Source organism: Balaenoptera physalus (genome assembly GCF_965194825.1).
Source record: "Balaenoptera physalus genome assembly, chromosome: 6".
NCBI lineage: Eukaryota > Metazoa > Chordata > Mammalia > Artiodactyla > Balaenopteridae > Balaenoptera > Balaenoptera physalus.
In genome coordinates this window covers 130,535,795-130,548,371 of record NC_138885.1, presented here as the reverse complement: position 1 = coordinate 130,548,371, position 12,577 = coordinate 130,535,795, and the positions used below count along the sequence as shown (strand labels likewise).

The window sequence follows — 12,577 nt, the reverse complement described above, 5'->3', positions numbered from 1 at the left end:
GCCCCTGAAGCCACCTGGCGGCTCATTGACAACTGTCTCTCCACATCTGTCACCTGCAGCTGCTGGCTGGCCGAGGGCAGGAAGCTGGCTGGTCACTGGGCAACGGGATGGTGACACCGGGGAAGAACCCATCCTCACTTCCTGGAAGACTGGCTGCCTGGAGAAGAAAATCCAGGCAAGCTGCCAGCACCAGGCCGGTCTCAGCACAGAGCCCCCTCTGTCCCACACAAGCCCTTCTTTCAACAGGCTCCGTGCAAACAGAGCGCCCAGAACCTTCCCTCCCGGGTCACCTGCTCTGCGCCCAGGGCCTGAGTCGGGCGGCCACGCTCCTTCTTTACAGGAAGCAGGCTGCCCGGTGCGGGGACTCAGTGAGCGTCGTTGGCCGAGCGCCTGTGTCTGTTGAGGCCGAGGGACGCGCATCTGCTGCTACCCGCCCCGTGCGCCGGACAGCCCGTCAGCGGCCGGGTGCTGCCACCGTGGTTACGAGAGCAGGGGCGCCCGGCCTGGTGCAGCCCGGAGGCCGGGCAGGGATGGGCGGCCTGCCGGCCCCTCTCCTGGCCGCGCCCCCCCGGTACTCGCCGGCGTTTCCTCCGGACCTGTGTGCGGAAGCACTGCGGTGGGGAGGCCAGGCTGGGGCCTGCGTGTGTTTCCCCGGTTGGCCAGAGCGCCCAGGGCCGCGTCGGGAAGGGAAGGGGCGGCTCGGCCACAGGCCTGCATACATCCTGAGAGTGACTGATTTTGTGCCGCTTGACGTTCTTTTGTTCGGTTTCTCTTTTGTTTTCCCTTATTTTTAGTAAAGCCCTTTAGAAAGTTACGGGCTCAGTTGGGGGGGGGGGGAGTGGTCAACTAGCCGATGGGCAGGGGACAGAGAAGCGGTCTTTACCGCTAGCAAAAGGGCGGGAGGGGCCGCCCCAGGGACAGAGGGGGGGCCCTTGGACCCTCCCCACCCTCGGTCCCTCGGGCGGCCCCTCCGCCCAGCCTGCGAGGAAGCACCTGCTTCTGTCTGATTTCGAGGCCACCCTGATCAGCTGCTGGCCGCTTCCCACCAGAAGGCCGGTTCGGATTTCGGGGTTGACCCGCGAGCCCCACGCGGGGGGATCTTGTCTCTGAACGGCGCTGCCCGGAGGATATCATTACGCCCGCTTGCGTGTGAGCCGCTGAGGCCAAGGGCAACTTCATAAACAGAAAGATGAGTGAAGAACCGGTCCCTGGGGCAGAGGAAGCGGCCGGCTAGGGCCCTGGTCCTGCGCGAAGGCGAAGCGGGCCTTGGCCCGGTGGGCACGGAAGGGGCACGAGTCCGATGCGGAAGGCCAGTGCCCTTCCCTGCAGGCTGACTTACTTTGCAGGCTCCTCGTGGCGGACGCCGTGGAGCCGGGGCGGCTGGCCTGCTGGGGGCCACACGAGGAGAAATGAGGGGCCAGAGCCGATGCCTTGGCCTTGGGTGGGTTCAGGTCCAGGATCTCCGGGCTGCAGGGGGCCCGGGGCTTGTAGGCGAAGCCTGGTGTAAACTCCCTGGAACAAAATGTGCAATCTGAAGTCACAGGAGGAAGGAAGGACTCCCCTTTCCAAGCACTAATAGATGCCAGGCAGGCACTGTCCTGGGCATGTGGCGGGGGTGAGGGAGAGCAGGGCACACAGAGGCATAAATCCTTGCCCCATGGAGCTCACGTCTTAGGGCAGGAGGGAGATGATGAAAGAGAAATCAATGCTAAGGAGGAAATGAAGCAAGGAAGGGGTATAGGGAACTTGGGAGAGTATTAAATTGTGAGATCGAATGGCCAGGAAAGCTGTGGCTGGCAGAGTAATGGTCCCCAGTTAGGTCCATGTCCTACTCCCTGGAACCGTACATGACAAAAGGGAATTAAGTCTGCAGATGTGAGATTATCCTAGATTACTGGGGTGGGCCCAAGGTAATCACAAGGGTCCTTAAGAGTGGGAGAGAGGCAGAAGAAGAGAGTCAGAGGAACAGGTATGGCCACGGAAAAAAGGCACAGAGACGCAACGCTGCTGGCTTGAAGGATGGTGGAAGGGGCCACGAGCCAAGGAGGGCATGAGGCCTCTAGAAGCCAGAAAAGACAGAAAAGAGATTCTTCCCTAGACCTCCGGAATGTAACCTGTCCAGTGGACACCTTGATTCCAGCCCACTGAGACCCGTGTAGGACTTCTAACCTAGGGAACTGTAAGATAATAAATTTGTGTTTGTTCAGGTAACTAAACGTGTGCTAATTTATCATAGCAATTGGAAAGTGATTTTAGATGGGGTAGCCCGAGAAGGCCTCAATGAGAAGGTGACTTTTAGCCCCCAAACAATCCTGTGAGGCAGGCATTACTACCCCATTTTTCAGATGTTAAAACTGAGGCTCTAAGTTCGTAAACTTTCCCAAGGTCACACACATAACAAGCAGTTAGTGAGGCCAAGATCTGAACCCCATCTGATCTAGACAGCCATCCTCCAGACGCCCTCAGAACCCCATCCCAATGGACCAGCTTCACAGAGACAGGAGCCAGCTTTCCTCCAGCGCCTGCAGCCACCCGCAGCTGGGGTTGGCGATGTGATTTCCCCGCCCAGCCCTTTGCTCCCTGGCTGTCATTGAGCTACATACATGCTCAACTCTTACTCCCACCTCGACTTCTGGGGCCTTTGCTATCTATGTGCCCATTTTCCCGACAATAACTCTGAAGACTGGAGTCCCGGGCTGTCACCCAGGGTTGTTGTCACCACTGAATGAGCTGATGTCAGCGCCAGCTCCGCTCCCGGCAGGCAGCAGGTGCTCCTACTCCAGCTTCCCTTCAATAAGTGGGTGTCTCAGCCTGCGGGCTGCACACAGCGGCAGGTGCACGGCAGGTACAGTGAGCTTGGCGAGTGAGGGGGTCCCCCCACTGCATCCCCCGGGACAGGGAGATGCTGACCGGCTGCAGGGCTGCCCAGTGGGCAGTGGGGAGTGTGTGTGTGTTTGTGTGTGTGTGTGTGTGTGTGTGTGTGTGGTGTGTGCTGGGGGCTGAAACCGAGGACTGTGGGAAGTGCAGGATCCAGTGGCCGGGAAGGAGGGTGGGGGGCCCAGAGGGGGCGCTCACTGGGAGGGCCTGGACCCTCAGTCCCGCTGTGCTGCTCTCTAACTGCTGATGGAGAGTCAAGTCTGCTGACATTTTGGGAGCCTCAGTTTCCTCGCCTGGAAAATGTTTTCTGTAGGACGGCTCTGAAGATAGGGTGCCTGTGCTCCGGGCCCAGGTGTGGTAAAGTGCCCCCTAAATGGGGGTTACGGCTCTGGGGAGTGAGACTCGGGAGGAAACTGCATAATTTTTGGATTCATTTCTATACGCCTCCTTTTTTTTTTTTTTACATTGAGAATCTATTACTTTAATAATCAGAAAAATAAAACTTAAATATCTGAAAAGTCTCCAAATTCAAATTTAGAAAAAGACTGGCATACACTACTATATATAAAATAGATGACTAATAAGGACCTACTGTATAGCACAGGGAACTATACTCAATACTCTGTAATGGCCTATATGGGAAAAGAATCTAAAAGGGAGTGGAGATATGTATACGTATAACTGATTCACTTTGCTGTACAGCAGGAACTAACACAACGTTGTAAATCAACTCTATTCCAATAAAACAAAAAAAAGAGACTGGCATAAAAACTGCCCATACTTTAGACAAGAAATCTTTCATACCAGGTTGAAAAGGATAGAGGAGATTTAGCCCTATTACTTTTTTTTTAAAGTTTAATTTTTTTTCTTCAAAAAGCAATATTTATTTTTATGTCACTCATAATATTGTCCCTCGAGGTGAACTCCCTAAGAGCAGCAATTTGGTCTAGTTGACCTTTGATCCCCAGTGTCCAGCACAGTTTCTGAGCACCAGGTGCATTACCAGTGAATGAAAGAAAAGCAAAACGTTAGGGCAAAGGCGTCATAAATTCCGGTATATAGATCAGATGAAAGAGTACACAATCATTATAAATAATAAAGATGGGGGCTACTCAGGCATATGAGAGAGAATGGAATAAGGCTGAAAACAGAGCAATAACAGAGTAGCATGTAAGTCTGACTGCAATTTTGTGAAAACAGGCATGCATTGCTGACACTTCTTACACATACAAAGAAGCTTTTTACACGGGCTAGTGAGGTGGTTTTCCTTTAATATTATTTAGTTCAGATGATTTTTTCTCCTATTTTGCTACTCTAATTTTGATATATATATATTTTTTTCTTTTTTTGGCCTTGTGGCTTGTGGGATCTCAGTTCCCTGACCAGGGATTGAACCCGGGCCACGGCAGTGAAAGCCCAGAATCCTAACCACTAGACCACCAGGGAACTCCCTAATTTTGATATTTTTTATCATTGCTATTGCAGTAAAATATACATAACATAAAAATCTTGACCATTTTTAAATGTAGCCCCATTACACTTTAAGAAGGAATAATTGAGAAACACTAGTAAAAACTACTCAGGTGAGCACTGGAGCTATTCCCGGCAATGGTAATGGCAGAGGGTCAGCCCTGGGTTACCTGGGGATGTCCCATCACATGGTCATGGAACAGGGTGGCCAGATTTGGAGGAGCTAGACGTGCAGGCCCAGGACGGCTGGCCCGCTTCACCCCGTGGGGCCTTAGAGCCAGTGGGCAGCAAGGTCAAGTTGCAGGGTCAGAGGCAGCCAAGGTGAGTTGGCAAGAAGTGAAGGGAGAAAAAAGTCTGGGCAGCAGGGCTGGGAATCTATAACCTCCCAACCCAGGGCAACCAGGAAAGGGTCCCATCCTTTTTGGAGAGCAATTTGGCAATGCGTATGAATACCCTTATGTGCAGGTTAGTTTTATGGGCCAACGTTGCTGGCCCATGGCACCCAGGTATTTGATCAAATATTGTTCTGGATATTTCTGTGCAAGTGTTTTTTGGATGAGATTAACATTTCAATAGGTGGACTTTTTTTTTTGTTTTGTTTTGGCAGTGCTGTGCGGTTTGTGGGATCTTAGTTTCCCGACCACGGATTGAACTTGGGCCCTTGGCAGTGAGAATGCGGAGTCCTAACCACTGGACTGCCAGGGAACTCCTCATAGGTGGCCTTTGGGTAAAGCAGACTGCCCTCCAGAATGTGGATGGGTCTCATCTGATCACTTTTGGATTTTGGACTTGCCAGGCCTCTGTTACTATGGGAGCCGATTCCTTAAAAGAAATCTCTGTATAGACACACTTCCTGTTGGTTCTATTTCTCTGGAGAATCCTGACTAATACACCTTAAAAGGCAGCCTCCTCTCTGCCGTGGGACATGACCTTTGTTTGGCCAGGGCAGCGCTGCTGCTGGGGAAAGGGCACCCTCAGGCAGAGGCTCCCTCGGCTGGCTCTTCCCGTTGGCATTGGAGAAAGTGGCCCTTGGCAGACACCAGGGGGCCGCCCTTCGGCTTGGCAGGCACCCCCCCACCCCATGAGGTTCCCCAAACCACCTGGGGGGCTGCAGGAAGCGGTGGTGTGGACTGAGGGCACTGGCCACTGTCACTGAACTCTGCAGGGATGATGGCATCAGGGCCCCCTGGAAAGGACTCTGTAGGAGGCGGGGATGGGCGTCTGTCGGTAAGGGTCAGCTTGGCCTCTGAGTGGCCCCTAGCCCCCTAATGCCCCAGAATGTTGAGCTCAGCAGTCTGGGCAGCTAGGAGCCAGAGCCAGGAATGGGTGACGGTCTGGCAGCAGATGGGGCCGGATGAGGGCAGAGCAGAAAAAGCACATGGATGGCAGTCACCTACGATTTAGAAAAAAGTAATCTGCTACAGGAACACATGGCGCTGGGTCCTAGTAAGAGGTAAACTTCAATATATTGGTAAATTGGGAGGTGGCCTGCAAGGTAGGCGATTACTTATTAGAGAAGCCTGGCCTGCTTATATTATCTCTGCTTATCAATAGGAACATTGTGTTGGAAGGGAGTAGCAATAAAAGGCTTCTGGAGATATTTAATCTTTACTTGTGTTTGGAATGCTGCTGAGTCATAATCCCACAGCTGAGATTCCCACGGCAGAGGATCCCACGGCAGAGGATCCCGCGTCCCTTCAGTTTTCCGGAGGGAGCTACCGTCTGCATTAAGATACGAATGAAAGCACTCAGCGGTTCCCTAACTGGACTCTGCCTCGTCAGGGTTCATAACTGGCTCTTGGTCATTGCTGTGGATATTTCACCTGGGCTACAACCAAGCCCAGAGGGGGGTGGGGCTGGAGAGAGAGCACGCCAGATGAGGGCAAATTTCACATGCGTACGTGTGTGCACGTGTAAATACGCAGCCACGCTACCCTGACTTCCCTGGCCTCCTGGTTCTTAGCCTGTAGTTTCTTTCTTTCTTCCTTTCTTCCTTCCTTCCTTCCTTTCTTCTCTTTCTTTCTTTCTTTCTTTCTTCCTTCCTTCCTTCCTTTTCTTCTTTCTTTCTTCCTTTCTTCCTTCTCCCTTCCCCCTTCCCTTCCCTTCTCTTCCCTCCCTCCCGTCCTCTCTCTCTTTCTTTCTTTCTATTAATTTTTATTGGAATATAGTTGCTTTACAGTGTTGTATTAGTTTCTACGGTACAGCAAAGTGAATCAGCTATATGTATACATATATCCCCTCTCTTTTGGATTTCCTTCCCATTTAGGTCACCACAGAGCACGGAGTAGAGTTCTCTGAGCTCTCATTAGTAGGTTCTCATTAGTTATCTATTTTATACATAGTATCAATAGTGTATATATGTCAGTCCCAATCTCCCAATTCATCCCACCCACCCCCTTTCCCCCCTTGGTGTCCACACGTTTGTTCTCTACGTCTGTGTCTCTGTTTCTGCTTTTAGCTGGAGGCACCGCACGTGTCATCATGAGCTGTCAGGTATCCTTTGGGGACAAACGTGAGGAGGGAAAAGCATACATGTGGACATATGTAAAAATCTCTTTCTTCCTTATTTTTTAAAAGCCACAGTACATGTGGCTGGACAGGAGCTTTGACCCTGCTTGCTTCCGATCTGGGTCTGCACTGGTGGATGTCTGGGCGGCAGTGAGAGCTCCACCCGGAGGAGCCCACTGCCCTCGGGCCACCCAGAGGGAGCGTCCGGGCAAACGCCCTCCCCGTCGGGCTGGGCTCCTCTGCAGGACTGTGTGCCAGCGCCGCGCAGAGCGGGGCCTCCGCAGATGGCTGGCGGCCGACGGGTCGGCAAGGCCACGTGACAGTCTGGGTAGCAAGGCCCCTCACCTTCCCGGAGGTGACGGCTGGAAAGCAATGCTGCACGTTCCAAGGTGCAGGTCAGCCCCTCCAGGTCTGGGCCGACAGATTTCCTGGGGGAGGGCCTTGGCTCTTCTTGGGATAAATGCTTTTTTAAAAAAAAAATGCATTTTCATAGCCTGGTTAACAGCTACTCAAAGCTAAGCGGATAGAAAAAAGAAAAGGAGAACTTGGCTTTGGGGAGGTGTGGGATGGTGGGGTCTGAACATTTTTACTCCTGGCTTTTCCAGGAAGGCAATTGCACAGCAAGACCAGTTGCTGGAAGCCACAGGGCTGCAATCATCTTTACACCACCTCAAAGTTGGGGCTAAGCAACGAGGGCTATCATTTTGTCTACCAATGACCCACGCCCAGAGCTCCAGGGCCTTCCTTCTGCCGCAAACGAGGGCCCACCCAGCCAACTCCTCTTCCGGGGCCAGGGGCTGCCCTCCCCCCTACAGACCAAGAGAGAGGAGTTGTCAAGCCAGACAGAGAGCCACTCTCTCTCCCTTTCTCCTGAGGATCCATCCATCGCCTATTTTGAGCGCCTGCTCTGGGCCAGGTGTGGGAACACAGGGACAAACACCCCGCTTGTGGCCTCTGTCTTTGAGGAGAGCGGGAGACAGTCACGGAGCACGTGACCACACAGTGAGCCTCGGGCTCACCATCTTTTACGCCCTCGGCCCGGTAGAGACATCCAGGACTGCCCCCCTCCCCAGTGCAGGTCCCAAAGTCCTTCCGGCTCGTCGCCACACAGCAGGAAAGAAAGGTGCAGGGTCACTGCCTGCCCCAGTGGGTGCCGCTCTGCTAGGTCCGCCAGTGGGTGCCGGCTCTGCTAGGGCTTCTGCCGGTCATCTCTGACTCCCCAGCCACTTCTGCAGGGGGTGAGTGGCTTCAGGCCTCGGGGACCTGGAATGCGGGCCCTCCCACTGCTTCACCCAGCTCCCCGAGGCCCCGCTGCTGCCGGAGCTGCTGATCTGGGCCAGTCAGCCGTGACCACAGCTGAGGTTAGGGTGACCCTGTAGACACAGTAAGGGAAGTCCTTCCCCGTTCTACGGGAAGGTGGGGCGCGGGAGGCCTGACCAGTCACCATGGCAGGATCCCTCTACTTCAGAGACTGCAGGCGTACTCATGTTCACCATGACTCTAGCCCAGTGTTTTAGTGCAGGAGCTTGGCTTGTCTATGGTGACACGCTCAGCCGGCAGGGCGCTCTGTGACCAGGAGGAAGTGGTGGGCGGCGGTCGGGAGACAGGCTGGGTCTGAGTCCAGAGCCGGGCCCCTCCCCCTGAGCAGGCTTCCTCCGATCTGAAAGAAGGGGCCTGTGAGAGATTAAGAAAAACAGTCCTTTCTAGATTCTAAAGAATCCCTAGTAACCCATCAAGTGCCAGTTTGTGCTCGTTTGGTACAGAGGGAGAGAAAATAACTTTTATTTTCTTCTTGGAGGGCCAGTTTCGGTTTCAGGAAGCTGACATCCGAGCCAAACCATTTTACTGATCTCGTTCTTCACCTTTCTCCCCTCCAAAGCAAACTGCTAAGATAGGACACCAACCTCAAATTACTTCTAATCACAAACCCTCCCAAACATGTTTCCCTATCAGTTCTTAAAACTGATCTCTTGGGCATGTTTGTAAATTTTTCTCTCCTTCCGGTCTGACAACTGATAATTCTCAGGAGGCAGGTCCCGCCCCTTGGGCTCTGAGGTTATCAAGCGTGGTGGCCACACTCCCCTGAGGATCTCAGAACCGCACTTCAGGCCGCAGCGAAACGCTCCTTTGCTTCCATCGTCAGAGGCTGGGCCTCAGAGGAGCCTTCCCAGGATACCTCCCCATCCCTACCTGGTGGTCTCGCCACTGTCCAGGGCACAGGGCACCTCCCTAGGCTGGCTCGGGCCCCCCGCTGGGGGCAGGTGAGGCTCTCCCTGACGTCCTGCTGGCAACCACTCTCCCGACTTGGCGTCGATGGCGGCTGGGGAGGAGGAGAGAGAGCTCAGTTGACTTCTGCTCTGGAAGCTCTTTGAGGATGATCTTTACTGGGCTGGGCCCTGAAGTCGAGAAAAGCACACACCCCGGGCCAGTCCCTCACAGCTCCCCGGCGCCTATGGATGGGGACTTGTTTACTTGTGCAGCTTGGGACCTTTCCCAAGATGGCCACTTGATGTACTTATAACCTGAGGGTGCAACAGGCATGCTCTGGCTGGAACACACGAAGCGCAGAGAAGGACAGACCAGCGGCCCTGTTGCCTTCCACACTCCCACTGCCTCTCAGGGAAAAGCCAACAAAAGCCAGAATTGTCTCCTGGGCCCCTGCTTGGCGCTGATGCACAGCGGCCCAGAGGCACACTGAAAAACTCTTCGCGTTTATTTGAAATTCAAGTTCACCTGGGTGTCCTGTATTTTTATTTGCCAAATCTGGCAACCCCAGAGGTGGGGCTCTCTTCGCCCTGTGCTGCCCCAGGATCCTTCAGGCCTGAATCCCTGTCTTCCCCCAGGGGCAGGAACCTCTATAATACCACCTAGCAAGGACAAGGCCACCTAGGTCACCCCAAGATCACAGGGAGTGATGGGAGAAGTCCCAGATGACACTGCCGTGGATGCCTCCTAAGGATCTGGGGACGGGCCTGTTCTGTATTTCAAATGACGTGGACCCCTCTTTCTCCAGCCCTGCTTCTCCTCTTCTTGTTCTACAGCCAAAGGGGTCCGTGTCACCATCAGAGCAACACTGTGACACAGTCTGGATTCACTGCTTCCTTAATCCAAGCTCCTTTCAGCGCTTTCATTAAAAAAAAAAAAAAAAAAGTCTCTCTAGCACCTTTGCAATGTGGCCTCTGCTTTATCTTAAATATAAAGAATCTTCTCTACCTAAACAGACATGTCTCCAAAGAAGACGTACAGATGGCCAACAGACACATGAAAAGATGCTAAACATCGCTAATTATTAGACAAATGCAAATTAAAACTACAATGATATACCACTTCACACCGGTCAGAATGGCCATCATTAAAAAGTCTCTAACAAATGCTGGAGAGGGTGTGGAGAAAAGGCAATCCTCCAACACTGATGGTGGGAATGTAAGTTGGTGCAGCCACTATGGAAAAAAGAATGGAGTTTCCTCAAAAAAACTAAAAATAGAGTTGCCATATGATCTAGCAATTCCACTCCTGGGCATATATCCAGACAAAACTATAATTCAAAAAGATACATGCACCCCTATGTTCATAGCAGCATTATTTACAATAGCCAAGACACAGAAACAACCTAAATGTCCACTGACAGATGAATGGATAAAGAAGATGTGGTACATATATACCATGGAATACTACTCATCCTTAAAAAAGAATGAGATAATGCCATTTGCAACAGCATGGATGGACCTAGAGATTATCATACCCGGTGAAGTAGTCAGAAAGAGAAAGACAAATACCATACTTATATGGTACAAAAACACATACTCACTTATATGTGGAATCTAAAATATGACACAAATGAACTTATCTATGAAACAGAAACAGACTCACAGACATAGAGAACAGACTTGTGGTTGCCAAGGGGGAGGAGGGTGGGGGAGGGATGGATTGGGAGTTTGGGGTTAGCAGGTGCAAACTAGTATATATAGAATGGGTAAACAAGGTCTTATTGTATAGCACAGGGAACTATATTCAATATCCTGTGATAAACCATAATGGAAAAGAATATAAAAAAGAATGTATATATATGTGTAACTAAATCACTTTGCTGTAGAGCAGAAATTAATACAACATTGTAAATCAACTATCCTTCAGTTTAAAAAAAAAATCTTCCCTGCAGGTTTCCTCAAATCCATAGCAAGGGGCACAGCTTTGACTTCCAGATAATTGTCTTTTGACCCAAACAAGGACTCTGTTTCTGGTATGGAACCCAATGGGTGGCTTTATTTACAGTCCACATTGGACAGTCTCCACCCAGAAGCGGGACTAGAATTTCAGCCTTCTCTGATCTGCTCTTCAGTGGACAACTGGCCTGCTTGTCTGTGCTCTCTGCTCAGTGGGCTTACAGTAAGTCCCCTACATACGAACCTTCAAGTTGTGAACTTTCAAAGATGTGAACGTGCATTTGCATGTCCAATCACGTAAGTCAGTTCACGTCTCTGGCGTACATTGCCATGTGCGTGCATCCTCTACAAATGGTTGCAGCAGCCATTCAGGATGCAATCCGGTGCTACCGGGTCATCTAGGATGAGAAAAAAGAGCTACTACCCAGATGTCACTGGATCGTTTTCTCAAGAGGGTAGACAGAATTGAATCCAGCAAGGAACCAGAACCTGTGCCATCAACGTCAGGCATGAGTGAAATTGCACCTTGCCCTCCGTCTCCTATTGCTGACGACCCTTCAGCTCTACCATCTCCCACCTCCTCTCCCTCCTCCAGTCAGTAACTCTTCTTGCCTGTTCACTCGATGCCAGCCCCTGTGTGCCAGCTGTTGTACTGGACTACTGTACTTTTCAAGATACCGTACTGTAAGATTAAAGATGTTTTCTTTATTTTTTGTGTTTGTTTTTTATGTATTATTTGTGCGAAAAGTATTATAAACCTATTACAGTACAGTACTATGTAGCTGATTATATTAGTTATAATTAGTTATATTAGTTATTAGTATATTAGTTAGTTGGGTACCTAGGCTAACTTCGTTGGATTTACGAACAAATTGGACTTACGAACGTGAGCTCAGAACGGAACTCGTTCCTATGTGGGAGACTTAACTGTTTCATAAAGCCCAGGGGACCAGATTTGGGTGTATGAAATAATAGTTGAGTGGAGCTACACATGAGTGCTGAGCTACACACGGAAAATCCCATGAGAGTTAATGGTGTTACAAGATGGTGCCCAGGGGTAGGCAGCCCTCCAGGATCAGGAGCTTTCCCCGGCCGCTGGTGGTGGGAGACAGCTGGCAAAGCCCTCTGGCAGGAGGGAGGAGGCGCCAAGCTGGGCTCTCCGGAGACCCTCTAAGGTCTTCTCGGTTCAGTCACCAAGCAGCAGCCACTCCTCCCTCCTTGCCTATTCCCTCTGCTTAGGCCACACTGCAGACTTTCAGAGCACCCCCTGTGGCACACACCCCCCCCCCCAAAAAAAACAGCTCCACTGAAAGAGCTGGGATCTGGGAGGAGAAGGGCAGCGCATGCGTGCACCTGAGGCTTCCTGGGACAACCACTGTTTTCCTACCTGTTAATCCATTTCAAACAGGGCTGGCATTGTCCGTCCACGGTCCACTGACAAGGCATGTGATTTTGATACCCCAGTTTTGGTTGATGGGGAAATGAGAATAACTTGCCTCAGGCCAATATCATGCAACATTCTAAGTCACATTCTTGGCTTATTTTTCTTGGGAACTATT

General features: G+C 51.5%; 1 protein-coding gene across 1 annotated transcript in view; it reads right to left on the bottom strand.

The window, feature by feature from the left end:
* Positions 1-214: 214 nt before the first annotated feature.
* ARMC9 (armadillo repeat containing 9) overlaps positions 215-12,577 on the bottom strand; it is a 160,046-nt gene continuing 147,683 nt past the window's right edge. Inside the window, 4 exon segments of the mRNA XM_082466172.1 lie at positions 215-1,250; positions 1,252-1,323; positions 1,329-1,512; positions 9,046-9,175. Of these exon segments, the coding sequence (XP_082322298.1) occupies positions 1,176-1,250; positions 1,252-1,323; positions 1,329-1,512; positions 9,046-9,175 (461 nt within the window). The 3' untranslated portion in view covers positions 215-1,175.